Source organism: Thamnophis sirtalis, unplaced genomic scaffold (assembly GCF_051295495.1).
Source record: "Thamnophis sirtalis isolate CommonGarterSnake01/CBP01778 unplaced genomic scaffold, rThaSir2_p1.2 scaffold_2, whole genome shotgun sequence".
In the NCBI taxonomy this organism is placed as follows: domain Eukaryota; kingdom Metazoa; phylum Chordata; class Lepidosauria; order Squamata; family Natricidae; genus Thamnophis; species Thamnophis sirtalis.
The window spans coordinates 12,444,078-12,472,041 of record NW_028261382.1 but is presented as its reverse complement, the minus strand read 5'-3'; the positions used below and the strand labels follow the sequence as shown (position 1 = coordinate 12,472,041).

Sequence of the window (27,964 nt, the reverse complement as noted above, 5' to 3'; positions counted from 1 at the left end):
CAACTTGAACCAAAGGTGCTTTTTCAGGAGGCATCTGGACTTCCTTGTTTTTTTTTCTTTTGAAGACATTTCGCTTCTCATCCAAGAAGCTTCTTCGGTTCTGATGGGATGGTGGGGGATGGAAGGATTTGCCATCTAGTCAGAGCTGAAGAAGCCGATTTACAGTGTTGGAAGGGACCTTATCAGAGATGGGTTTTTTCCTGTTCGGGTGAACCGGTAGTGGCGGTGGCAGGAGGCTCCGCCCACCCGCCCGGATGCTTCTGCGCATGAACTGGTAGCGCCAGGATTTGCAAACCACCTCTGGACCTTATAGGTCATCTAGTCCAGCCAAGGAGGAGACCCTACACCATTTCTGACAGATGGCAGTCCTGTCTCTTCTTGAAAGTCTCAAGTGATGACGCTCCCACAACTTCTAAATGCAACTTCTGTTCCATGGGTTGATTGTTCTCACTGTCAGAAAATTCCTCCTTATTTCTAGGTTGAATCTCTCCTTGTTCAGTTTCTATCCATTATTCCTTGTCTGGCCTTCAGGTGGCTTGGAAAATAGCTTGACCCCCTCCTCTCTGTGGCAGCCCCTCAAATATTGGAAGACTTCTATCATATTTCCCCTGTTCCTTCTCTTCACTAGACTAGCCATGCCCAGTTCCTGCAACCGTTCTTCATATGTTTTAGCCTCCAGTCCCCTCATCATCTTGGTTGCTCTTCTCTGAGCTCTTTCTAGAGTTTCAACATCATTTTTATTTCTCTCTTCCATCATCTGCACTGAAAGAGTTTTCTATCCAGAATGTGACCACACATCAACCTGTTTGCAAATACTGTACATCCAATTCCTATCTGTGAAATGGATGCTAGCCTTAGCCTCCATCACCACTCCTATTCTAAAAAAAAAAAAAGATCAGGCTAGACTAGCCATGCCCACTTCCAGTCATCCTCTTGGATGAGAAGCAAAACGTCTTCAAAGAAAAAAAAACAAGCCCAGTTGCCTCCTGAAAAAGCACCCTTGGGAGAACCATGACCTGAATGACTGAGAATCTCTACAATACCCAGACCTGGGTACCTGAGAGGCCGCCTCCTGCCGATTACCTCCCCTAGACCGATCAGATCTCACAGGTTAGGTCTCCTCCGGATTCCATCCGCCAGCCAATGTCGGCTGGCGACCCCCCGGGGGAGAGCCTTCTCTGTTGCAGCTCCAGCCCTCTGGAATGATCTCCCTGTCGAGATCCGGACCCTTACGACCCTCCCGGCTTTCCGCAAAGCCACCAAGTCCTGGCTGCTCCAGCAGGCCCGGAGGGGGGGGGGCTGTGAAACATCCAGCCCCGCGGAAATTGTGAATGTTGCGGTTTTGTTTTTAAAGTGTTGTCTTTGTCTAGTTTTCCCCCTTCCCTTGTCTATTGTGAGCCGCCCGGAGTCCTTCGGGAGTGGGCGGCATACAAGACAAATAAATACAAGACAAATAAATACAAATACAAATACAGAACTTTAAGCCTCCTTGAACCACATCTTTAATAAAGAAAAAATACCCTCCCATCCAAAGCAGACAGTCCTAGAGCATTCAGACCTTATCTTTTTGTGACCTGAACATAACTCCTCCGCTCTCTTTATTTATTTATTTTTACTAGAAAATGCCTCTCAAGCAGTAAACCAGACTCAACCTCTCGAGAAGGCTGTCGTTCTACAGCTTGGGACTGCGCTGACTGTCTTCCACGAGTTGGTCCAAACAGCCCTACCCACAGGGAGCTGTGTGGACACGTTGCTTAGGAGTCTCAGCAAGATGTATGCCATTCTCACAACACTTGTAAAATATGTGAGTGCTATTGACCTGGAAAGGGGAAAGACAAAGGTTACCAGATTTCCTCGAAGTCCATTATTCAGAGGTGGTTAAAATATAGGCAGCTGCTATTCTTGAGAAGTATAAAGAAAAAAAAAACCTGGTTGTGCAGAACATTCCCATAGGATTATTCCTAAAAAGGTCCTGAATCTTAAGTGGCATCTGCCAGTGGTGGGTTCTGGATCCCGTCGCAACTGGTACACTGCAAACGGAGCTGGGCGACCATCATGGGCACATGTGCTGCACATGCATGCGCACCACCGCCCTGCGACATTCCAGCTGCTCGGCGGAGCATCGGGCAGGCATCGGACGCTGCGTGCACATGTGCAAATGGCCCGGTTGGGTCAAATATAGGTAAGGTGGGTGGGTGGGCCCTCCGAAGCAACGTATTGGAACGGTACTTGGTTCTCCCAGCAGGCACTGGTACGCCCGTACTGGGACGTACCGGCCGTAACCCACCACTGGTGTCTGCCAAAGGTTTGGTTATTCAGACACTGGAATGGAGTTGCCTGCTATAAGGCACAGGAATAATACATATAAAGGCATCCTGATTTTGAGTTGGATACTGAGAAACAATGTTCCTTACCTGGGGAAAGGAGCAAGATTCTGTTACTCCATCTGCAACAATAGGAATGATTCTTCCCCCCCCCACACACACACACATTATTATTATTTATTTTTTATAAATATATCAAATCAATGTGTGAACAGTGTCATGCATTCTAATACAAATAAAACTAGTAAAGTTAATCATAATTATTACATTCATTCAACTTATGTATTTCTAATAATACACATTGATAATAGGTTGCAATCTATCATTAAATTATTCCATGTTTTCTCATTATTTTTATTATACAAAAGTATATACTCTAGTATTCCCCCTTCTCTTATCTCCGACTTATTCTACTTTTTAATCCTGTCACTATTTAAGAACTTTTTCTTTCTATCCTGTCTAACTTCTAATCATGTCACCTACCTGAAAAAAGGAGAGAGAGAGAAAAAGCAAAGCAAATCAGAACAACGAAAGAGAGATCATCCATCCATTATCTCTTGTCCGCTTCGATGCTTTGCTATCCTTTAAGAGAGAAAGAGAGGAAAGGAAAACCAAATCCGAACAACAATGAAAGAGAAATATCATCTATCCATTGTCTCTTGTCCGCTTCAATACTTTAATTGCTATGCTTTTTTTGTACTTTCCTCCCAAATTCCTCTCTTAAATAAAAAAGTATTCTTGATCTCCTCCCATGCTATTTCTTGGCCTTGCCTACCTAAAAGCGTTGACATCAATCTTCAAACCCAGTTTCTCTGTCCCATTTTATATCAAGCAAAATAAAGGCAACATACTCACTTTGTTCTCTTTCTGAGTAATCTTTTCTCCTCCATTAATGCTCCACTGCTCCCTTCCGAAGACCAGGTTTACACATATTCTTTTCACAGAGGGTAAGATAGTCCTATCACTCAGACGCATCCTCTTGCATTCCTCTCCTAGTATCTCCAAGTGTGTCGAAACAAAACTGGAGGGATTCCGGAACGATTTGAGAAACTGGTGAGTATTGCTCACTGTGCACAATGCCTATCATTATTAGGGACATTATAAATATTGGGCCAGGCAGAAATGGATATTAGAAGGAAACTCTCAGGAAAACTATCACCCCTTTGTTTCTATAGGTTAGACTGTCTGGTTCCCACATGACTCCCCAATGCTATGCCTTCATCACATACGTACAGGTAAGACAAAGGCCTCCGTGTCTTATTTCTACTCCCAAATGATGCTACTTATAACATAGAAAGAGAAATGCTGACAGCATAAGGCGCAGCAACTTTGTTGAATCACATTGGATTTGAGTTTGAGCCTCACCTGGTAGGGGTGGGAAGCTGGTGGCAATCCAAATACATCTGTGGATGTTCTAATGTCAAAATCTGAGGAATAACGTTCTATTAGATGTTGCTGGCACACAGAATTCTACTGTGTTCTATGCAGCCATATAACTACCGGTATATGGATGTAGAAAGAAAAGTCTTGAATTCGAGGATGCTAAGAATGAGGATCCAGAATTTCTCTAAAGCTGGGACAAAAGTCATTGGAACTATATAGTGTGAGCTTGTAGTTCACAGAGTCAGGAAAACGCATTGGTAAATATTGCCAGCAAATAACCAACTAGCAATAGCAATAGCAGTTAGACTTATATACCACTTCATAGGGCTTTCAGCCCTCTCTAAGCGGTTTTACAGAGTCAGCATATTGCCCCCAACAATCCGGGTCCTCATTTTACCCACCTCGGAAGGATGGAAGGCTGAGTCAACCCTGAGCCAGTGGGATTTGAACAGCCGAACTGCAGAACTGCAGTCAGCTGAAGTAGCCTGCAGTGCTGCATTTAACCACTGCGCCACCTCGGCTCTGAAGCCTCTAGACCAGGAGTGTCAAACTCAATTCCTGCAGGTTGGATCTGGCCCATGGGATGCTTAGATCTGGCCTGTGGGGCCACCCTGGAAACAGCAAAGGACTGGCCCACGGTCCTCTGCCAGAAAAAATCGAGCTCGCAGGGGCAGCATGCAGCCCTCTTGAACTCCGTTTTCGCTGGCAGAGAGTTGCAGGATGCCATCCCAGCTGAAAACGGAGCTTGGGAGCCCGTTTTGATGGTAGAGCGCTTGGGGCCACCACAGATGCCCCCGACACGAGTGATGGCCACGCCCCCCCCCCGGACCTTCCCGAGGTCAAATACAACCCTGATTCAGCCCTCAACGAAATCAAGTTTGACACCTCTGCTCTAGGCTCCTGTACCCAGTTGGTCTATTTCTATCAGACCCATTAAAAATGTGCTGTCCTAATGCAATTCCCCCCCCCCTACAGAACATCCAACGTGAAACGCTGACCTCTGCGATCGAAAAGAAGAAAAAAGACAAAAAGGGAGAAGAATCCGCTGTTATGGTAAGCGGAGTTAATTTTTCACATTTATGTAGTTCCATCAAGCTAGGCTGAACTAAAAGTTGATCTTCCATATTTTCTTACATGTAAATCTTAGGAGTGGATTTAAACCATTGTTCCATAGAAGTTCCCAGACATTTTATTTTTGCATTCTAGAATTGCAGCAACATCTAGGAAAATGAGATGCTCGCTCAGCCAGAAACAATTGGTGTGTTTGTACAATAAATGTAAGAGAAAATGTGGTAGACAATATGGTTGATGCTTGGACAGGAGACTATCATTGTTCTTAGTTTGTTGCTTCAAAAAATCCTTTGTAACTAAAATATTTGCTTAGCTATTTAATGTACGAAATAACATTGCTTTATTTTGATCTCAAAATACTGTCGTTCTTTAATTTGTTCTATTTTTGATAACTTTTGCTATTGACACTTATGAGATGGGTAATTATATAAGCAAATAAAATCCTAAACGGTAATAATGTGATATCTTCTACTAATATGCTGATTTTCTTGGAATTCGTAGGCTAAAGTGTTGCGGGAGACTAAACCAATTCCAAACTTGGTTTTCGCCATAGAACAGTATGAGAATTTTCTCATCCATCTCTCTAAAAAGTCAAAGGTAAGGTTTAATTCTACAAATGTAGCTATTCCTTTTTATAACACTGGCAATTACGATATAAGGTAGTGTATCTTTTACGCCGCACTCTGAAGCCTATGCACTTTGTGATACATTAGCCCTCCCTCCAAGTTCAAATTTTTATTTATTTTTTATTCGCATCAGCAATTTCAGCTCTTGGCTTCTCACTTCAAAATAGCATCTGGTAAGTTTTAGGTCTATTAGAATTCAGAGTGATCGAGAAGGATCTTTGCATTCGCCCTCTAATAAAATATTAACTTATTTGTCTCATAAACCAAATTCATACAGTGTTTTTATTCAGATGCAAACATTCGGTTAAATCACATTTGAGTTATACACTTACAGGAACCGTAACTCACATAAAGGTAAAGGTTCCCCTCGCACGTCTGTGCTAGTCGTTCCTGACTCTAGGGGGTGGTGCTCATCTCTGTTTTCAAAGCCAAAGAGCCAGCGCTGTCTGAAGTCGTCTCCGTGGTCATGTGGCCGGCATGACTATACCCCAAAGGAGCACCTAACCAAAGTGTAAATTTGACTGCGATGACATTTTTTCCAAATGCTTTGAATGGCTGGTTTAAACATTTTGTAAAATAATTGACCGACCTCTGGGTCTTCCAGGTCAACTTAATGCAATATATGAAACTGAGCGCTTCCCGGGATTTCCGAATCAATGTATCTACCGTAGAAAATGCCCTACAGGAACAGGATGCTGAGGACGAGCCAGACCAAGATGAGGTCAGTTTGCAAGAAACTCTGGTGGTGGTGGTGCCTCCAAAAACCCCTATTGATGCCTCCACATCATCTTTTAAAAGGTTATTTTCATGATATACAAGCAGTCCTTGATACATAAGGACAACTGAGCCAAAACATTCTGTTCCTAAGCAACAGAATTGTTAAGTGAATTTTGCTCTATTTCACAGCCTTTCTTGCCACAGTTAAGTGCCACAGTTGTTAAGTGAATCACTGCTGTTGTTAAGTTAGTAACACAGCCGTTAAGTGAATCTGGCTTCCTCAATTGACTTTGTTTTGTCAGAAGTTTGCAAAAGGGGATCACATGCAACCGTCATAAATATGAACCCGTTGCCAAGCATCAAAGCTTTGATCACCCGTGTGTGTGTGTGTGTGTGCGTGTGCTGCAAAGTGTGAAAAAATGGTCATGTCATTTTGCTTCAGTGCCGCTGTAGCTTCAAACAGTCACCAAATGAAGCGTTTCAAGTCAAGGGACTACCTGTCCATCGAAAAGGGAGTGTGGTGGAACCCTTACCAATTTGCAACTGTGCCTTTGTGCTCCACCAATGTTCTTGCTGCTGGCAGAGGACATGGCCATGCCATTTTGGAAGCTATTTTTGAATGTCCTCCCCACCAAGGTCCCGAATCTCCAGATGTGCTCCTTATCTCCAAGAGTTTTTCTTTATAGTCTGATGGAACACACAGAGAGATCCTTATTTTGGCGACAATAACAACGCATCTCTCTCTAAATCAGTGGTTCCCAATCTTTTTTTGGCTATGCGCCATCTAAGCATCTCTAAAATCCTGATGCCACCCCTCCCTGTGACGTATAATTCTTACTTTACTCAAAAAGTGAACTCTACTCATGCCGAGGAAGCCTAAACAGTCATTAACTTGGTTTAAACAAGATTCAAATTGCTCTCATTAAAAGTCAAATTGCCCTCCGCCCCCGGGTGGGTCTCACATCGGGAACCACTGCTCTAAACTCTCCTTGTGAAGTTTGTGTGCTTACCAATCCCATGCGTGCTAGCATCCGTTTAAATAATTATATTGTTCTGCCGCTTGTTTTAAAAGCAAACCATTGATGGAACACGGCAACCATCCTACTCCTGTTCAAAAGCGAAGACGTTTGTAGAATTTGATCCACGAATGGTAATAGGATTAAGGAGGTTTTGTTATTGGAGAGGCACAGGCTGATAGATGGAAGAATACAATTCAAAATTAGCTAAACCTAATTATTCTTATTTGTAATAGACATAGTTGAATAATAATTGATAATGATAGTAATGTATATAATGTGGCGTTGATATGATAAATAATAATTGGATATGAGAAGGGAAGGTTGGAAATATTTTTGGACCATATACAAAGGTTATTAATCACAATAATTATCACTATTAAAAAATAAAATAAAACTATATACAGTTAAATGTTAACTAATATGGAGAAAATGTTACGATATACGATATAATTACATAAAGAAAGGAGAATGATAATAAACTATATGCATGGAAGATGGAATTTTTGGTATTAAATATTATGGATGTTTAGCTAAAACAGGATATGAGGATTTGATGTTAATAGAGGATTTTACAAACAAGTAAATGAAATGCTAGCATGTGGTTATGGATTAAATCTTTGGCATAGTTAAGGATGAAGGATGTTTAAATAACTGTAGTCAACTAAAAGTGGAGGTATAATGATGTCAATATGGTAAACATTTGAGTTAAGATATTTGAATTAATATGACTTAATGGAAGAGATGCACCAAAACATGTTGTAACCAGCTGATATACTTTTTTATAATATATACCTGTGTTTTTTTATTCTTTTGTTTTTTTCTTTTTTTTTCCCTGCCTTGTTTTTTGTTTTGTCTTTTTTGTGTTTTGATTTTTTCTTTTCCCACTGGTGTGGGCATGTGTTGTCTATGTAACAAAATAAAAAAATGTTTTAAATAATAATAAAAAAAAAGCAAAGGGTCAACTCCACACTGCTACAGTTTGGGAGCAGGAATAAAGACGAGGCATTTACTTGCTTCTGTGAGCACTTTTAATTTAAAAATAAAATAAAATAAAGCAGAATCCCGAAACATTTTGTTGCGGGCTCTCCATTTGTGCCATCGTTCTCTTCTGTGTCTTCCCTTGAAACGTATCTAAACAAAGGTAAAAAAAAAAAAAAAAAACCTCCAAAAACCCCTTCCAAAATATTTGAGAGTTTTGTACAAGGGATATGCAACTCGTTTGATTAACTCGTGAATTGTACAGTTTGCGCTGTTTCAGTCACTCGCTTGGCTACTGTTGTGGGTCTTCCGATGTGCTCTGCTTTTGTTTCTTCCAGAGCATTGCATCTGCCCAGTCAAATACCAGCAGAGAGCCCAAGAAAAAAAGAAGAAAGAAATGAGAGCTACCCCGTTTCTTCTCAAATGGCTGGATTTGCACCCTTTTAACATCTACAAGGAAGAGGCCGTCTTTTTCAAGTTATCTTCAGCATATTAGAAAAGTGTTTCTTCGCCATATCCTTTGCGCATAGGACCTTGAACGCTTGCAGTATCAGCAACCTGCTGATGACTTGTCCGTGGCCTGTTCCCGTAACATTAAATTTGCAACTTTTCCTTTTGGTCTCTAAATCCACCACGTTGACCTTGGGAGCCATAGAGATGTCTGTTTATTCCCCTCCTTTTGACATGGAGTGAGAAGAAAAAGCAGTTGTCCACGACCAAGAGGTTCCTTCTGGACGATCCCGCTGGGAGGAAGTGTGTCCAGTTAGCTTCTAAAATCAAATTTCACTTTCCTTTTTCCAAAGAACCTTTTGTTATTTTAATAAGTCTGTATATATCCAGAGTTTCCCCTGTAAGAAATTAACAAGAAAGAAATTTCAAAGAATTGTTTCTTTGCAAATTAAAAATGTTCAAATGTTTAAGTGTAACTTTTAAGGATTCATGTGCTGGAATCTTTTTAAAATACTTTTGTTCCTAAATACATCTTGGGCCAGGCAGGGGTTTATTTAAAGCAGGAAAGAACAAGCAAATTAAAACATTTTATTCAAACTCTCCTTATTTTGGTCAAAACTACAGATACTATGAATATATTTAGACAATTATGCCAGAGTTGCGCCTAATTGAACTTTCTTACTTTACTTTGGCAAAGTATTCCTCTTAACAATTTAATAAAATCCATAATGTTGTGTTGGTTTCTTATGCTGTCACATTTGATGCAGTAATTGTTAACTCTGTTTCTGAAAATAAACAACTATATACTTTTAAAAATGCACATTAACTTGGAAAAGTCATTTCAGACAGGCCTGATATTCGTATGTTCCTTCCACTGTTGGACTAAGAGGCTTCACTTCTTAAAAAGTAAGTATCTTTTTATGCAAAAATAAAATAAAATGTTTATATCCTGTAACCCGGATATTCAAGCTCCTTGAATTTAAATGCCTCTCATTTCTCTGTAGCCATGCATAAGAGTTCATAAGTCAGAGAATGTAAGGGAAGATACTATCCTCAGTTAATACTTTTTTTCCTGTTGCAGGAAACATGAGAAGTTATGCATGCATTTTGGGATTCTCCTTAAAGAATACTCCTGGACCAGTTTGTCTTAGCAGCCAAACTGGTCCTGAGGATGACAGAAGCCTCACACAAAGCTGATTTCCAGACTGGGAAAGGCTTACATTTCCCTCATTACATAGGATTATCCAGCAACTAAAAGGTAGAATTCTTGTCAAGTCTGAATTTGAAAAGCAGTGTGCTGCAGCTGCCAAAAAAGCCAACACAGTTCTAGGCTGCATAAACAGAGGGATAGAATCAAGATCACGTGAAGTATTAATACCACTTTATAAGGCCTTGGTAAAGGCTCACTTGGAATACTGCATCCAGTTTTGGTCACCACGATGTATAAAAGATGTGGAGACTCTAGAAAGATTTCAGAGAAGCGCAACAAAGATGATTAGGGGACTGGAGGCTAAAACATATGAAGAACGGTTGCAGGAACTGGGGATGTCTAGTTTGATGAAAAGAAGAACCAGGGGAGACATGATAGCAGTCTTCCAATATCTCAGGGGTTGCCACAAAGAAGAGGGAGCCAAGCTATTCTCCCAAACACCTGAAGGCAGGACAAGAAGCAATGGGTGGAAACTAACCAAGGAGAGAAGCAACCTAGAACTAAGAAATTTCCAGACAGAACAATTAATCAGTGGAACAACTTGTCTCCAGAAATTGCGAATGCTCCAACACTTGACATTTTAAAGAAGATGTTGGATAAACGTTTGTCTGGAGTTTCCTGCCTAAGCAGGGGGTTGGACTGGAAGACCTCCAAGGTCCCTTCCAACTCTGTTATTCTAATACACACCTTGGGGGATGTTGTAGTTATGTTCCAGTCCTGCTGGGTTGGATGGGGTGACGCAATCCATTGTTGCCTCCTTCCTTAAACAATGATCAATATCTACAGCGCTGAAGAAGGCCACCGACTGAGGTAGATCGTGGAGATCGAGTTTATAGGCGAACATACACCTATAAAAAAGAGAATGCTGCATTTAGAAGTGGCAATCCCTTCTTCCTTTGGAGTAGATCCTCTGATCAGTTAGAAAATAAATTGCTTCAAAGGCACACTACAACACGCCCTCACTATTTCCATCATAAGCCTTTGGGAATTTATCTTGAGAGAGAGAAAAATCAACTTACCAAAGCCACATTTTAATCAGCCACAAAAGCAATTTTATTTTACTTAGTTTGGGGGGGGGGGGGAAGAGTGGGTGGGAGATAATTGATTCTATCAAATAGAAAATGCTACCTTATAATACTTTATTCCAAATCAATAAGCAAAAGCTTTTTTTGCGGGGGGGGGGGGGTGTTGTACCCTCATATATTAGTTGACAACTTTCTATGTAGTGCTTGAATCTGTGGTTGAAAATTATGTCCAAAACTCAATCCTTGAAGCTCTTTCAATAACTGCAATCCCATGTATATATACCTCAAAGAAGGACAGGTAAAATCTCCCCTGCTCCGCCCAGCCTGACTTTGCCCTTCCCCAGTTTTCTCCACAGCCCTAACTAGCATAAAACGTCTGAGCTTGCAAACATCTGGAAGGGACCAGATTTAAGAAACATCGCCAATAAAGTATGAGCTTGCTTGCCAAAGGACAAGGCCGGTGTTTACCGTGTGAGGAGGTTTGTGATCTGCAGGGCAAGCGCTGCCCGATAGCGGTCCTCGCTCTTGACCAAGTAGCGCACTTCATCATGGATGCTGATGCAAAAACGTCCATCAATGTCAAATACATCAAAGAGCCATTTCATACATACGAGCATCAGATGAAGATAATCCACAGCTGAACTCTGAACCACCCAATTTATTCTGCTGGTCACAAACTAGAAGGGGGGAGAAAAAAAAATCAGCAGATACTGTAATACTTTTTTTTCAATCTGGATCGTGCTTGTTCCTGATAATTGCGTAGTTGAAATTTGGGAGGTCTGCACATCAGCCTGTCCACCCCTTTGCAGCTTTGATGCATTGATGTCTATGTGAAATTGCAGACAGGGCTAAATCAAGACCCAAGACGGTTAGGATAACATCTCCAGGTACAGCTACGTCGCTACTTTTAGCAATAGCACTTAGACTTAAATACCGCTTCACAGTGCTTTACAGCCTGTCTAAGCGGTTTACAGAGTCATCCTCTTGCCCCCAACAATCTGGATCCTCATTTTACCCACCTCGGAAGGGTGGAAGGCTGAGTCAACCTTGAGCCTGGTGAGATCCGAATTGCCAAATTGCAGGCAGCCGGCAGAAGTAGCCTGCAGTACTGCACTCTAACCACTGCGCCACCACGGCTCCTCAAATTAAAAAAAAAAAAAATCTAATACAGATAGTTCTTGACTTACAACAGGTCACTTAGTGACCAAAGTTACAATGGCACCGAAAAACTGAGTTATGATCATTTTTCACATTTATGACCATTTCGGCATCCTTATGGTCCCATGATTTACACATAACGTGCTTGACAACTGAGCCACATTTATGAGTGTCGTAGTGTCCTGAGATCACATGATCCCCTTTTACAACCTCCTGACAAGCAAAGTCAAATGGGGAAGCGAGATTCACTTCACAACCGTGTTACTAATTTAACCGCCGCAGGGATTAGCAAATACGGCAATAAAAGTTGTAAAATGGGCCAAAACTCACTCAACAAGTATCTCGCTTAGCAACAGAAATTTTGGACCCAATTGTGGTTGTAAGTTGAGGACTACCCGTTGTGGCCCGCCACTGGAGCTGGCAGCAGATTTGAAAAGTGAGGAGGTTGGGGAGGAACATGGGCCAGTCCTGGAGTCTGGGGAAGGCTCTGATGAGGGCTTTGTGTTGGAGGCAGAGAGGGGGCCAGGGCAGTATGCCAGTTATCAGCTGCCTTCAGAGTCAGACATCAGTGAGGCAGATGAACAGCTGGAGCCTGTTCCCAGTGTGCGCATGCGCAGAGTTGCCAGACGAAGGGAGCAGCTAAAGAATGGGAGTCACCTTGGGAGTAAGGCCACAGGTGGACGATGAATGGCCCCTCCCAGAGGAAATAAAAGAGGAGCGAAAGGAGAGTGGAGTTTGCAGGAGACAATTAGTTTGCTTAATTGGTTCCTGACTCTCTGAGACTCCTTGCCAAATTTTGCAGATATCAGCCTGGCAGCTCTCCAAGCCAGATAAGGTCTGTGACTGTAAATCCTCCCTTGAAAGACTGCTGGATGTGAATGAGAGAACTCACAGTCAATTAATAAAAGCGTTTTTTGTCGGGACCAGGAGTTTGCTTCATGCTGCTTGTAGTTAGAACAGAGGGATCCCTATCTCACCTCGTTTCCAACAGCTTCTGGCTCCAATGCTCTAGAAATTCGGCAACCCAGCACTGGGGTGCTGGGTGCTTGCGACATGGCGATGCTTTCCAGTTTGTTGAACATTTCAGACTCTGTGCCACTGGCCCACACTCGCCGGCGTACCATGTCCCACTTCTTTCCACGAGACCTAGAATATGAAGCGCATCACTGCTGAACTCGGAGATGAATCGAAAATCTGACCCTGCAGTTTTGGGTTGCAATCATTGAACAGCAAGAAGGAAGACTCTCACTGCAGCAGGACGCACGCAGACAACAAAGAATAACAAACTGAACGTCATCATCTTTTAATGACCCTTGTGGGGTGGAGTCTGGGGAATTGAATGGAGCTAGCAGGGTGTTTTAATGGCCAGATGCCCTTCCTGTTGCCAAAAGAATATCAAACTGATCCTTGCTGTCAGGCAAGCCTCCATCAATAACCAAGAAAGAAAACTCTCAATTCCCTTGTTTGTGGAAATTAAAATACTTTTACTGGTTATGAAAAGATAGCAGCGACAGGAAAGCAAGATCTGAGCCAGAAAGACGCGAACAAGTACATATAAAACGATTGCCCAGCCCCGTCCCTCCAACGTCCCACCCCAGGGTCCAATCTGCAACTCCCTAGGTGTCATGTGGGATGCATCTCCAAAAGGCATGCAGGACGGTTGGCCTTGACCAGGCCCAAACACTGGCCACCAGCACACGGAGAAGATGGTGAGAAGGAAGCTCCCTTTTCCGTATCTCCTCCAGTACCCTACAATTCCCATCCCAAATACCACGCCCCCCCACCCTCCCCGTTTCTATGGCAGCCGATAGAAAGCAAGCGAAGCAGAGGCTGAGGCTTGCAGCAATACAAGACCCAGATTTTAGCTGATTAGCATTTCAGCTCCATTTAAAATGACAATAACGGAAAGTTCTTTTTTAGTTTCTGAACCTTAAGGATGAAAAGGCAAGCTTAAGGATGCCTCACTGATTTTTCAGGAATCGCTGACTAGAGCTGGGATGGTGAACCTACGGGCATGCGTGCCGCGGGGAGCCCTCTTTCAGGGCACGCAAGCCGTCGCCCCGGTCAGCTCCACCACCTCCCGCCGGCCAGCTGATTTTCGGGTCTTTGCCAGGAGACACATGCACATGTTGGGGGGGGGGGGCGAGGAGGTCGTGTGTGCATGTGCGGGGGTTGCACGCATGCGTGGGAGTGGGGGAAGCACGGGGTGTGTGTGTGGCACACACACCCGTGCTCCATATTTGTGCCAGGAGGCTTCAGGGAACCTGGGGAAGACTGTTTTGCCCTCCCGGAGGCTCAAGCAAAACCTGCAGAGTCTGGGGAGGGCGAAAACAGCTCCCCTCCCCCAGCATGGTGCAAGAGGCTGACTAGGCTGTAGGGGAGGGGATTTTGCACATGCATGCACTTGGGGGGGGGGTTTCATGCACGCTTGTGCAGGGCACAGGATGCATTGAATTGTGGGTGTGGACACATGCGCACAATTTAGGCACACAAGGTTAGCCATCCCTGGATAAGAGTGTCTGGTTGCTATTACCAGACATTTGGGGTCAACACGCAAAGCGTTCTGAATGCGGAAGAATTTAGCAAAGCGTGCAATTCCTGGCAGAAGTTTGCAGGGTGGAGTTTAAATGATTCTAACGTGACTTCATTTTAGTGCCAATAGCCTGGGGTTTTTTTTTCTTTTCTTTTTTTGCACAAGTCTTAAGGATTTTGAAGGAAAAAAAACAACAGCAAAGCTTGTCCTTTGTTATCTCTCACCGTTTCTTGGCTTCTCTTTGTAACCGCCATACATCTTGCATGGCTATGGAACCATCTTCTGCTCTTTCTACGGCGAGGCCCAGTTGATTCACTAGCCATTCCCCTTCCTCAGACAGGTGGCAACTATAAGGAAAAAGGAGGAAAGACAAGGATGGGAGACACTGTCTAAAAGCGGTCCTTCTAAGATGCTTTTTCAAGAGGCAACTGGGCTGCTTGGTGTTTCTTGGAAGACGCTTCGCTTCACACCCAAGAAGCTTCTTCAGCTCTGACTGGATGGTGGGAAATGGAAGGATTCGTATCTCTTGCAGTCAGAGGATTTCCTATTCTATTTCAGATTCTGTTTCTCACCTTACCCTACCAGAGGTGAAATTCAATTTTTTTTTACTACCAGTTCAATGGGCGTGGCAGGGAAAGGATACTGTAAAATCTCCATTCCCTCCCCACTCCTGGGCGAAGGATACTGCAAAATCCTCATTCCCTCCCCACTCCTGGGGGAAGGATACTGCAAAATCCCCATTCCCTCCCCACTCCTGGGCGAAGGATATTGCAAAATCTCCATTCCCACCCCACTCCTGGAGCCAGCCAGAGGTGGTATTTGCCGGTTCTCCAAACTACTCAAAATCTCCACTATCGGTTCTCCAGAACCTGTCAGAACCTGCTGGATTTCGCCCCCGTACCGTACCCTACTTGTATTATTACATTCAGAGCTGCACGGATTGGGCCAGACTCTAAACCAATTCCAACCAACCAACCAACCAACCAAATCATTCTATAAAAGGAAAATCCCTTCTTTGCCAAAAAGCCACCTTACCGTCGGATTCCCTTCGTGACGGCGTACATTTGCCGGGCCTTCTCGCCAGCTTCCTGTTCCGTCAGGCGGTGGTTGAACTGCATGAGGAGACGCTCGGCAAACGCCTGTCCTGCCCCGTAGATGCGCCCGTAGTTGAACACCTTGGCGTGCTCTCGGCTGATGCCCACGGTGGAGGCCGTTTTGCTGTGCAGGTCCGTGCCGTTGCTCTTCTTCCCCTGAAGTGTCATCCAGCCGAAAGCGGTGCAGCCTTCAAAGGGGTGGAAAAGGGGCCCAGGAATGAATAGATCCTTTCTCAAGGTGGCTTTGGTCAACAGAAGTAAGAACAGACATTTTGCTTCTCATCCAAGAAGCTTCTTCAGCTCTGAAACGGAAGGATTTATATTCCTTGCAGACAGCTTGGTCATTTGCATTCTTTTTAGGCAGCCTTTGAGGCCCCTTAGAGGTTTGTCTGCGTCCTCAGGGTTACCCGAGTGGTGCAAATGGTTCCTGTAGTCTGCAATTTGTTTTCTGGAAATCTGTTCTACTCCCGCACCATTTGAAGGATGTTCATCTATGTTCACAACTGCCTTGCTTAACAATTGGGAGGGGGGTGGTGGTGTAGGAAAGCAATAAAGAGAAAAAGATAGCTTTTCCAGCAAGCTGGTCTGGCCTGAACAAAATAAAATATTGATTTACCTGTTAATTTTAATCTAATTTTTAAAATGTTATTGTTAATATTAATTGGGTTTGTTTTTGGATACTCCATCTAATTTCCTTTTTAACTTTTGTAATATGTGTTTTTTTTAATGTTGTACGCTGCCCTGAGTCCTTTGGGAGAAGGGCGGCATATAAATCCAATAAACAAACAAACAAACAATCAAGAAATTACAAGCAAACAAAGTCACAGAATGAACAAGAGGGGGGAATACAAGATAGACTGCACATAAAAATAGTATGAAATAAGAAATATAAGAGGATTGAATGTATATAAAGGAGGTTGTGTACATAATTAATAGAAAAGATGATAGATTATAGATAGATAGATAGATAGATAGATAGATAGATAGATAGATAGATAGATATAGAGAGATAGATAGATAGATATAAATAGATATAGATAGATAGATAGGTAGGTAGATAGATGATAGATAGATAGATAGATAGATAGAGGTAGATAGATAGATAGATAGATAGATAGATGATAGATAGATAGATAGAGATAGATAGACATAGAAAGAGATATAGATAGATATAGAGATAGATATAGATAGATAGAGATAGATAGATAGATAGATAGATAGATAGATAGATAGATAGATAGATAGATAGATGATAGATATATATAGATAGGTAGATAGATAGATAGATAGATAGATAGATAGATAGATAGATAGATAGATAGATAGATAGATAGACAGACAGACAGATAGATATAGAAAGAGATATAGATAGATAGAGATAAATAGATAGATAGATAGATAGATAGATAGATAGATAGATAGATAGAGATAGATAAAGATATAGATAGATAGGTATAGATATAGAAAGATATAGATAGATATAGATAGATAGATAGATAGATAGATAGATAGATAGATAGATAGATGATAGATAAGATATATATGTACAGACAAAGGAAACAGCAGATATGTAAAAGATGTAAAATGTGCTGCAAAGATGATATGATTGTATAAACAAAACAATTTTTTTTTTAAAAAGCAATGGAAATCCTACTCCCAATTATAGGGTAATAAATTGAGGATACCTATTCAAGAGGCCTTTTAAAAATAAGGAGAAAATTGATCTATAAAAAAGAGCTGTTAATCGAAAAAGCAGAGAGAATGTTTATGCTTCAGACACAATATTTTGACTACCGAGTTTCCCAGGAGGAAACTTCTCAGTGTACCGATACTCACCATGCAGGCCAGCAAAATGGGCTTCTCCCAAAACAGCTGCTATCCAAAGTTCTTGAGAGTCAACATCAGCTCCAACCAAATGGTAACCAGGAGGAGCCTGGACGATCGCTTTCAGTTCACTGCCAACCCGGTCAGTCTGCAAGAAATTGGAGAAAAGATTTTGCGTCTCAGGAAGACGCCCTCGATGCATGGGCTTGGGAGTCAAAAGAAATGCCTTCTCCACCTCCATCGTTTTGCTTGCCGAAAGGTTCATTCTTCAAAATGTGGAGAGTCAGTCATGCTGTTTTATAGGTTTCGCATGTGCATAGACGGCTTGCGTCTTACACTGGCATTAATGAGCCATGGTGGCGCAGTGGTTAGAGTGCAGTACTGCAGGCTATTTCTGCTGACTGCCGGCTGCCAGCAGTTTGAATCTCACCAGGCTCAAGGTTGACTCAGCCTTCCGTCCTTCCGAGGTGGGTACAATGAGGACCCAGATTGTTGGGGGCAATAGAGCTGACTCTGTAAACCGCTTAGAGAGGGCTGTAAAGCATTATGAAGCGGTATCTAAGTCCAAGTGCTATTGCTATTGGGTATGGCAGAAAAAAAAGCCAAATTTATTCCACTCTTCCATATATCCTAAGTCTAGCCCTGCCATATAGGAGGGGAAAGCAGCCAGAACAAGAGCAATAGTATTTAAACTTATATACCGCTTCACAGTGCTTTACAGCCCTCTCTAAGCAGTTTAGAGAGTCAGCATATTGCCAACAACAATCTGGGAAAGATGGAAGGCTGAGTCAACCTTGAGCCTGGTGAGATTCGATCTGCCAAATTGCAGGCAGCCGGCAATCAGCAGAAGTAGCCTGCAGTACCGCATTCCAACCACTGCGCCACCGCAGCTCTTCAATCAGCACCGAACACAAACTTTGGGACTTGGGGGGGAGAAAGGACCCTTATCCCATGTCTAAAGCAACAAAGATAGGTTCCCTGTTGCAAGTCTGGAAGGGTCTCAAAAAACATCGTTATGGAAACGTGCCTGAAACTTCCTGTTTTCGTGCTATTTTCATATTCAGCTCCGCTGGCGCAATGGCTAAAAGGGTGGTGAAGCCTTATGAGCACAAAGCACCTGAAAAGACATTTTTACCCTGGCGTTGCTGGCAGTCAGCCACGTGGGCTCCACAGCGCGTCGTGTTACTGTTCCAGCAGTCACGACTTGTGGCAGGATGGCTCCATAAGCGTTCTCGTCATCATAGTCTGGATGCCTAGAAAAAGATCACAGTGAGAACCCACCACAAAGCCCAGGAGGTCACCAGTAACGACCCTGCAGATTCCATCAGCTAGTAGATAAATAAAGCAACGTTGGTCTTGTCTGCATTTCTCTATACGTACCTAGTCACAGATCTTGGCAGTTCTCCTTTCTTCAACCAAACCACTATCTGTGAACTGCAAAGAGATCAAAAGCTTTACAATAAAGTGGACTAAGGTTATCTGCCTGGTAAAGCCAACACTGAATATTCCAGAGGCAAAATCAATAATCTACCTGAAACAAGGGAGTTTTGATTTTGATGTTAAACTCATCTACAATGGGACTATCAGCATTTCCCCTCCTCCCCCTAAAAGTCTAGGTTCATCAGGTACGCAGTCCTTGATTTACGACCACAATTGAACCCAAAATTTCTGTTGCTAAGTGAGATATTTGTTAAGTGGGATTTGCCCCATTTTATGAGCTTTGTTGCCACAGTCGTTGAGTGAACCACAGCATTAAGTTAGTAACAGGCTCGTTAAGCGAATCGGGCTCCCCCGTTGACTTTGCTGGTCAGAAGGTTGCCCTTCATGGTATTGGACCTGGGTACTTGAGAGACCGCCTGCTGCCAATTACCTCCCAAAGACCCGTCAGATCACACAGGGTCGGCCTCCTCCGGGTTCCGTCCACCAGCCAATGCCATCTGGCTACTACCCGGGGGAGGGCCTTCTCTGTAGCAGCTCCGGCCCTTTGGAATGAACTCCCCGCGGAGATCCGGACCCTCACCTCTCTCCAGGCCTTCCGGAAAGCCGTCAAAACCTGGCTGTGCCGGCAGGCCTGGGGTTGATGAGTTCCCCTCCCCTCTCGACTGGTATGGCTGTGTGATTTTCGTGTATTTTAATTATGTGTACTGTTGTTTATGTTCCCTTTCCCCTTTGAGTTGTTCGCCGCCCTGAGTCCCTCCTGGAGAAGGGCGGCATACAAATAAACCAAAACTAAACTAAACTAAACTAAAATGGGAACTTATGACCCCAGGACAATGCAACCACTGGAAATCTAAGCCAGTTGCTGAATTTTGATCACATGATTATGGGGAGGTTACAACGATCGTGTGAAAAACAGTCATCGGTCACATTTTTCAGTGTCGTCGTAACTTTGAACGGTCACTAATCAAACTTGTAAGTTGAGGACAACCTGTATTGGGAACTCACTCCAGCCGCCCCAACTTAGTTCCTCTCTTCCTATTCAACATTTCTTGGGTGTTGGAGCTTGGAATTGGTTTATGAAACCTGAACAAGTTTATGATAGAAGGACGACATTCTGCATACGGAACAAAGAGTTCAAATTTTTGCTGTGCACAAGGAAAAGTAAAGGAGAGAAAAGAATAAGAAAGAACAAGCAATTAGCACTATGGATATCCCAAAGGTCTTTTTTTTCCCCAAAAAGCAACTGAACTTTCTGGTTTTTCTTTGAAGACGTTTCGCTTCTGCACCTCTATGAATGTCTGGTTTAATTCTGCAACCCAGTAAGACAGACACAGACTTCAAAGGATAATTAGAACTGCAGAAAAAACAATGGCTACCAACCTGCCTTCCATTGAGGACCTGTATACTGCAGGAGTCAAAAAGAGGGCTGTGAAAATATCTACAGACCCCTCACATCCTGGACATAAATTGTTTCAACTCCTACCCTCAAAACGATGCTATAGAGAACTGCACACCAAGACAACTAGACACAAGGACAGTTTTTTCCCCAACGCCATCACTCTGCTAAAGAAATAATTTCCTCAACACTGTCAAACTTTTCACTAAGTCTGCATTACTATTACTGTTAATCTTCTCATCGTTCCTATCACTCATCTCCTCGACCATATGACTGTCATTATCATTAAGTGTTGCACCTTATGATTCATGACAAATGTATCTTGTCTTTTTATGTACACTGAGAGCCTAGGCACCAAAGACAAATTCCTTGTGGGTTCAATCACACTTGGCAAATAAAGAATTCAATTCTATTTCTATTGCTATTCAATTCTACTCTACTCTACCATTGCCACAAAGAAAAAGGAGTCAAACTATTTTCCAAGGCACCTGAGGGTAGAACAAGAAGCAATGGGTGGAAACTAATCAAGGAGAGAAGCAACTTAGAACTGAGGAGAAATGTCCTGAAAGTTAGAACAATTAATCAGTGGAACAGCTTGCCTCCAGAAGTTGTGAATGCTCCAACGCTGGAAGTCTTTAAGAAGATGTTGGATAGCCATTTGTCTGAAACGGTATAGGGTTTCCTGCCTAGGCAGGGGGTTGGACTAGAAGACCTCCAAGGTCCCTTCCAACTCTGCTATTGTATTGTATACTCTACTCTACTCTACTCTACTCTACTCTCATCCAAGAAGTTTCTTCAGCTCTGACTAGATGGTGATGAATAGAAGGATTTATATTCCTTGCAGTCAGAGCTGAAGAAGCTTTTTGGATGAGAAGCGAAACACCTTCAAAGAAAAACCAGAAAGTCCAGTTGCCTCTTGAAAATAAAAGCACCTTGGGGGCAACCGTGACCTGTTTGATTGAGAATCTCCATAGACAACATTATGGATAGTTGGCAACGAACCCTACAACTGAATTTGTGTGCATCTTGTCACCTGATGCGTTTATGAGCGTTTCTCCAGAAGGAGATTTTCTTGTTGATTTCCAAAGCGTGGGTCCCATCGGCTGCCCCTATTCCAGCTTTAAGGGTACCGTCTTCCATCTTGGGTAAGAAATCCTTGGCAAATGGGCTTCCCACATTGCTGGCATTGCCATCCTTTTAAGAGCAGGAGAGGAAAGTTTATTTTGATTCAAGAAGCCAGCGACAAAATAGATTCTGCAAGCAAAATGCAATCAATGCTTCTTACTGGTTGTTTTTAAAGAGAGTCCTTTTTCTACGCAAACATAGAAACTCCCTCTCAATTCAGATCCCCATTTCAGCTGGGAGTATTAGAGATTATACTGGATCAGACGAATCACTGAGCTGTGGCCCTGAAAGTTTTATCCCTGAAAGTTATTCTTATTTTCTAAGTGTAGAGAATAGTTTTTTTTTCCATTTCGCACGAAGAGCTGCTGATTCCCTTCAATTCAGAGGAATTATTGAGTCTGTCATCTGCACCTCCATAACAGTCTGCTTTGGCTTTGCAACCCAACAAGACAGACAGACTTCAACAGATAATTAGAGCTGCAAAAAAAATAAATAACCTGCCTTCCACTGAAGACCTGTATACTGCACAAGTCAAAAAGAGGGTGGTGAAAATATCTACAGACCCCTCGCATCCTGGACATAAATTGTTTCAACTTCTACCCTCAAAACGATGCTATAGTATAGGGCACTGCACACCAGAACAACTAGACACAAGGACAGCTTTTCCCAAATGCCGTCATTCTCCTTAATAACTAATCCCCACAACACTGTCAAATAATTTACTAAGTCTGTATTACTATTATTCTTCTCTTCCTTCCTGGTATCTATCTCTCCCCACTTATGACTATAACCATGTTGCTTGTATCTTTCAATGTATATTGTTTTATTTGTTTCCTAATAGATAGCTTATTAGTAAACTTGTATCAGCCTCTGTTTTGCTGCTTGCTTTCGGCTGCCATTGAAACGAGAGGGGGGGCATGGTATTTGGATGAGGGAAGTATTCTGTGCAGGAGTGACTGTTTTTATTATTAAATTTTTTTTATTTTGTTACATAAACAACACATGCCCACACTAGTGGGGGAAAAAATCAAAACACAAAAAAGACAAAAAACAGAAAACAAGGCAGGGGGGAAAAAAGAAAAAGAAAAAAAGAACACAGGTATATATTATAAAAAAGTATATCAGCTGGTTACAACATGTTTTTGTGCATCTCTTCCATTAATTCATATTAATTCAAATATCTTAACTCAAATGTTTACCATATTGACATCATCATACCTCCACTTTTAGTTGACTACAGTTGTTTAAACATCTTTCATCCTTAACTATGCCAAAGATTTAATCCATAACCACATGCTAGCATTTCAATTACTTGTTTATAAGATCCTCCATTAACATCAAATCATCATATCCTGTTTTAGCTAAACATCCATAATATTTAATACCAAAAATTCCATCCTCCATGTATATAGTTTATTATCATTCTCCTTTCTTTATGTAATTATATCGTATATCATAACATATGATCAGTCACAGGAGTGACTGTTAAAAGGGAGTTGTTCTCACTATCTCCTGCGCATGCTGCAGATAGAGGATTTGCCACAAAGGCCAATTGTCCGGCATACCAACCTGATGATGCTTTTTGAAGATGTCTCCCACATGACACCTGTGGGGTGTTTGGATTGGACTATGGGATGGGGTTACCAAGGGGAGGGGATTGGGTCACATATTGATATCTATGATTCCGCGCGCTTTTGCCTCAGATCTTGCTTTGCCTAGCTACCATCTACTCATAAGCAGTAAAAGTACTCTTAATTCTGCAAAATGGAGTTGAGTGGTTTCTTTCTTGGTTACTGAACGAGGCAGCCCTGATACCTTGACTATTACTAAGTGTTGTATGTTTTTATTCTTGATGAATGCATTTTATTCTCCTTATGTACACCAAGAGCATATGCACCAAAGACAAATTCCTTGTGTGTCCAATCACACTTGGCCAATAAGGATTACTATTAATTAACATTCCTCAACTGTATTCCCCACAACTGAGAATGAGCAAATCTTCACAGCAGCAAGCAAAACAAATTCAAACTCTGGTGCCTCTTTTTAAATTTACACTCCCTTTATTTTTCCAATCGGGACAAGATACTTCATTGCTAAGATACCTTAGTAAGAATTCCTCTAGACAAAACTCATTGGTGATATGGCCGCATGGAAGTCAAAAGTGCCACATTCTCCCCCTCGCCAAACCAAGAGGAATACAAAAATGATACAAATACAAAACACCAGTGTGTGCACTACATCAAAAGGGAAGTGAGGTGCAGAGGAGACTGCAAACAAACTGCAGAGATGCCAAAATGACAACACATGCACAATGCCCACAGAGGCAAGTTATCACTGGCTTCCCCAACAGATACAAAAACACACACCCCATGTAGTTCACCCTTACCTTGTGAGGCAGCTTAAAAAACCAGCATCCAGGTATATTGACATCATTGTAAGGTCCGTTGCCATGGTGATATTCAGGAGAACTCTTCCCCGATTCCATCTCCTCCTGTCCAGGAGAACCAATGCAGGATTAAGCATTTGTAAGACCGCCCAGAGTCATTTCTAGGCAGGTAGGGACGCAATGGCTCAATGGCTAAGACGCTGAGCTGGTTGATCAGGAAGGTCGGCAGTTCGGCGGTTCGAATCCCTAGCGCCGCGTAACGGAGTGAGCTCCCATTATTTGTCCCAGCTTCTGCCAACCTAGCAGTTCGAAAGCAGGTAAAAATGCAAGTAGAAAAATAGGGACCACTTTGGTGGGAAGGGAACAGCGCTCCGTGCGCCTTTGACGTTTACTCATGCTGGCCACATGACCACGGAGATGTCTTCAGACAGCGCTGGCTCTTCGGCTTTGAAACAGAGATGAGCACCGCCCCCAGAGTCAGGAACGACTAGCATATATGGGCGAGGGGAACCTTTACTTTTAGCTATATAGGCAGGTAGATAGGTAGGTAAGAACGCCTTCAAGCATACCTGATACCAGATTGAGTGAGGATTATGTTCTTTCTTTAGAGAGGTCTTACCTGTCTCTGTTCTCTAGTTATGGAGTCCACATCTGTATCCACCTCCACGTGGCCAAGCAACTCAAACTGACATGAAAAAAAGAGAAATCGTTTAAAATGTGAAACTTGTTCTTCTCCAGTATCTGTCCACTTATCTTCCAAGTTTGCATCTGACAATTATTTATAAAATGTAAAAATACACTCCCTCTGCATATAAGCAAGCAACCAATGTTTTACCCTATCTGACATGCAAGGTTTAAAAAAAAAATAGAGCATGGTTATTTGAAAAACACAACACAACAAGAATTCTTGAAAGCTTCTAGAGGAGGTAATGCAAATTGCAAGATGTCTCTGCAAAAAAACAAAAACAACTGTTGCAAAGTCCAAGGATCTGGTGAGTAGACGGTTCCTTGGAACTTCTCTGGATAAGGAGAGGACAGGAGATCATCCATGTGTGCTCTGGATGACTGTTCCTTGTAAGGAGACCACAGAACAGCACTTTTTTTGCAGGTCTGATGACAGGTAGATGGATGGATGAATGGCTGATAGGTAGGTAGGTAAGTAGGTAGGTAAGTAGGTAGGTAAGTAGATAGGTAGGCAGGCAGGCAGGCAGGCAATCAGGCAGGCAATCAGGCAGGCAGGCAGGCAGCAGATATATAGATCTCTCTCACACACACCCCAACAATCCGGTAAGAATTCCCCCACCCAATATCTGATAAGGTACAACACGGTGCATACTTGTTTGAAAATTGTATATCTCATCTTAGAGAGGATGGCAAATACCTTTTGCCAAAAATCACCATTTTCCGTTAAGAACTCTTCTTCCAGGTAGCTGTCAAGAGAAACCGGCTGCTCCTTCCCTTTCCCCTTGCAATATTCCCGATACAGATGTTCTATTACCCTATCAGAAATGAAAGAGTTTTTACTGCCCTGAATTGCAGCAGAATTACAGTCGTTCCTTGTCTAGGGAAAGGTATGTTCCTTTTTCTTGATTCTCATGACTGAATCGCCTTTCTGAGGAACAGACACGTTAGATCCGATATCTGCACGAAACAAAGGAGTGTTCTTTCCAGGACAATGTATGTTTGCTAAAACCAAAGTTCTTGGCTACCTGCTAACTGCCAACTCACGAAGCTCCCCTAATCCGCTCCCGAGTTGCCATAGGCGGGGGAATGTGGAACCGAGCCTCACAGCTGCATTGAGGCATTTGCACCTCAGTCAAAACAATGCACATCCCAGACGGTTAAAGTCAAGGCCATCTCCACAGAAACCAGAAATGGCCCGAGGGAGTGACTTCTATGAACTGGATTTTTCTTGAAACTTTGCTTGAGGTTCCTGCTTTCATTAGGGTAATGGTTGGAACCCTGACACTAACAATATAAAGCTCACAAGGTTTTAGCTGTCAAGAACCAGAATAAATCTTTTGATTGGCGTCAAAATCCAGAAACATTCGAGAACCATCCGGGCAGTGCCACTCGCTGACGGTCATTTCCAATACTTCCTTTATTGTTTTGCTGCTCTCCAACTGAAGACCCTAATACAGTTCTTTGTGAGAGATGCTCACACATGTACACTGAGGGAACTATATTCAAAATTAGGCTTCCATTTCACAACATGCAAGGGTGGGGTAGGGTAGCCCTGTGGGATTCACTTCCCCAGAAATCCTTCCTTACCTGAAAGGGCAGGTGGGCAATGCAGCCTCTGGATCATCCTCTAACAGGTTGTCCTTCCTTCCTGGCACCAGGTAGCCCCAGCCGTGTTTCTCAGAGTAATGCAATGGAAAGCCATCCCAGGTAAGCCTCATGAGCTTTGGAGTCACTCTCATTTGAAGGCTGATCAGGCTGGGTCCAGGGGCCCAACTAGGATCATTGAGACGTGGACACAGGTTGCGATACCACCTACCCAGGAAGAAGCAAACAATTTTGACACTCAACCAACAATTGGATGGCGAAGCCTGCTTACAGAGCTGTTTGCCCATATTTCTTTTCTGCCACTGCTATTTGTGTCAGGGTTTCAAGTAATACACCCATCGCAAGCAGAACCCAGAAGCAGGTGAATTCCTTAAAGAATAAGTTTATTGGATAAATCATTTTGGCACCAGCTGGTGAAAACTGACTCTGAATGTTCCTGTGGTTTTCACCCAATTAAAAGTTTTCCCCCTTCCCCAAACAATCAATCACATGGTCCAATCACGGTATTGTCCAGTTGCCTGGTAACTTCACTCCTCCCCTCTCCAACCACCTGTGGGAATGACCTTGGTTCCCAGGAGAAACTATTTTGTTTTGGCTACAAGCCCGTTATCTCTATCCCTCCCCCCTCCCTACCCCTCAGCTCTAGTGTGGCAATACTGAAGCCTCAAAATTGTCTTGGTCAGATCAGCTTCAGGGTTGGCAATTAGTTTTGTTCTTTAATACCCCATGAGCCACAGCACACCAGCCCCTCTGTCCTCCGTTGTTTGTTTATTTGTTTATTTATGTATTTTTATTTATTTTAATTTGTCAACAAGTACAAGGAAACAAGTAGGAAAAACACATGAAAAAATGGCACAAATAAATGAATAAAAATAAGCAAAATGTAGCCATAAACAGATAAAATACATATAAATGGGACAGTAGGATAGGGATGGTAAGCACGCTGCGTAAGGGCCACGGTAGACAGCCTAAGGTAAAAGGTATGGGGGTTAGAGGAACTAACAACAGGATCATATAGGGCAGTGGTCTCCAACCTTGGCAACTTTAAGACCTGTGGACTTCAACTCTGGGAGTTGAAGTCCACAAGTCTTAAAGTTGCCAAGGTTGGAGACCACCGTGACCCAACAAATGCGCGCATGACAAAAGTTCGCCGACAAAAGCGTGACGCTAAAACCGCGCCGTCATCAACGCACCGACAACAGTGCGCTGACAGAAGCGTGATTTAAGTTAAGGTAAGGGTTAGGGTCAGGGTTAGGTTTAGGGTTAGGTTTAGAGCGCGCTTCTGTTGGCGTGCTGTTGTCGGCGCACTTTAGCGCTCATTCGTCGGCGCGGTTTAGAACTTGCAGTTTTGTCACCGCGGTTTCGTCGGTCGCGCTTTTGTCGGTCGCCCTTTTGTCGGTGAGCCGGAGACCACTGGTGTAGGGTGTTCCACACATTTACTATTGTACTGCTGAAATTGTTTTTCCTGCAATCAAGATTAAAACAGATATTAAGTTTGTAAATGTCTCCCAAAATTTGCTCAAATTCATGTTCATAGGATCGATAACATTATCTAACCACCTCATCCTCTGCCATCCCCTTCTCCTTTTGCCTTCCATCTTCCCCAACATCTTTTCCAGGGAGTCCTCTCTTCTCAAAATATTTGAGCTTCAGCTTCAGTTATCTGTCCTTCCAAAGAACAGATATATATACCATTCCCATGAGATTTAGCCAAAGAAAGATCCAGCTCTGCTCACTGGGCATTAGAGCAGCAGAAATCCATCACAGATGGAAAGAACCAGATTTTGCAAAACTGTTTCAAGAGAACGCCTTATTTATCTACATGAAACATTTCTTTAGAAACTTACTCTGAGACCATGAATGCAAGATAGAAATGTATAGAAGGGAAAACACTAACTGCAAAGAAATCGATACGG

General features: G+C 42.8%; 2 protein-coding genes across 2 annotated transcripts in view; one reads left to right on the top strand and one right to left on the bottom strand.

The window, feature by feature from the left end:
* Positions 1-8,567, top strand: part of FANCI (FA complementation group I) — a 37,395-nt gene extending 28,828 nt beyond the window's left edge. Inside the window, exons 31-37 of the mRNA XM_087704291.1 lie at positions 1,620-1,804; positions 3,321-3,377; positions 3,500-3,559; positions 4,683-4,760; positions 5,280-5,375; positions 6,009-6,125; positions 8,457-8,567. Of these exons, the coding sequence (XP_087560417.1) occupies positions 1,620-1,804; positions 3,321-3,377; positions 3,500-3,559; positions 4,683-4,760; positions 5,280-5,375; positions 6,009-6,125; positions 8,457-8,519 (656 nt within the window). The 3' untranslated portion in view covers positions 8,520-8,567. The remainder of the gene's footprint in view (positions 1-1,619; positions 1,805-3,320; positions 3,378-3,499; positions 3,560-4,682; positions 4,761-5,279; positions 5,376-6,008; positions 6,126-8,456) is intronic.
* Positions 8,100-27,964, bottom strand: part of POLG (DNA polymerase gamma, catalytic subunit) — a 31,583-nt gene continuing 11,718 nt past the window's right edge. Inside the window, exons 10-23 of the mRNA XM_087704290.1 lie at positions 26,031-26,255; positions 25,141-25,258; positions 24,379-24,444; positions 23,760-23,864; positions 21,282-21,442; positions 18,793-18,846; positions 18,548-18,665; positions 17,425-17,560; positions 15,530-15,776; positions 14,719-14,841; positions 12,939-13,107; positions 11,272-11,480; positions 10,466-10,626; positions 8,100-8,966 (exon numbers count right to left, since the gene is read on the bottom strand). Of these exons, the coding sequence (XP_087560416.1) occupies positions 8,902-8,966; positions 10,466-10,626; positions 11,272-11,480; positions 12,939-13,107; positions 14,719-14,841; positions 15,530-15,776; positions 17,425-17,560; positions 18,548-18,665; positions 18,793-18,846; positions 21,282-21,442; positions 23,760-23,864; positions 24,379-24,444; positions 25,141-25,258; positions 26,031-26,255 (1,957 nt within the window). The 3' untranslated portion in view covers positions 8,100-8,901. The remainder of the gene's footprint in view (positions 8,967-10,465; positions 10,627-11,271; positions 11,481-12,938; positions 13,108-14,718; positions 14,842-15,529; positions 15,777-17,424; positions 17,561-18,547; positions 18,666-18,792; positions 18,847-21,281; positions 21,443-23,759; positions 23,865-24,378; positions 24,445-25,140; positions 25,259-26,030; positions 26,256-27,964) is intronic.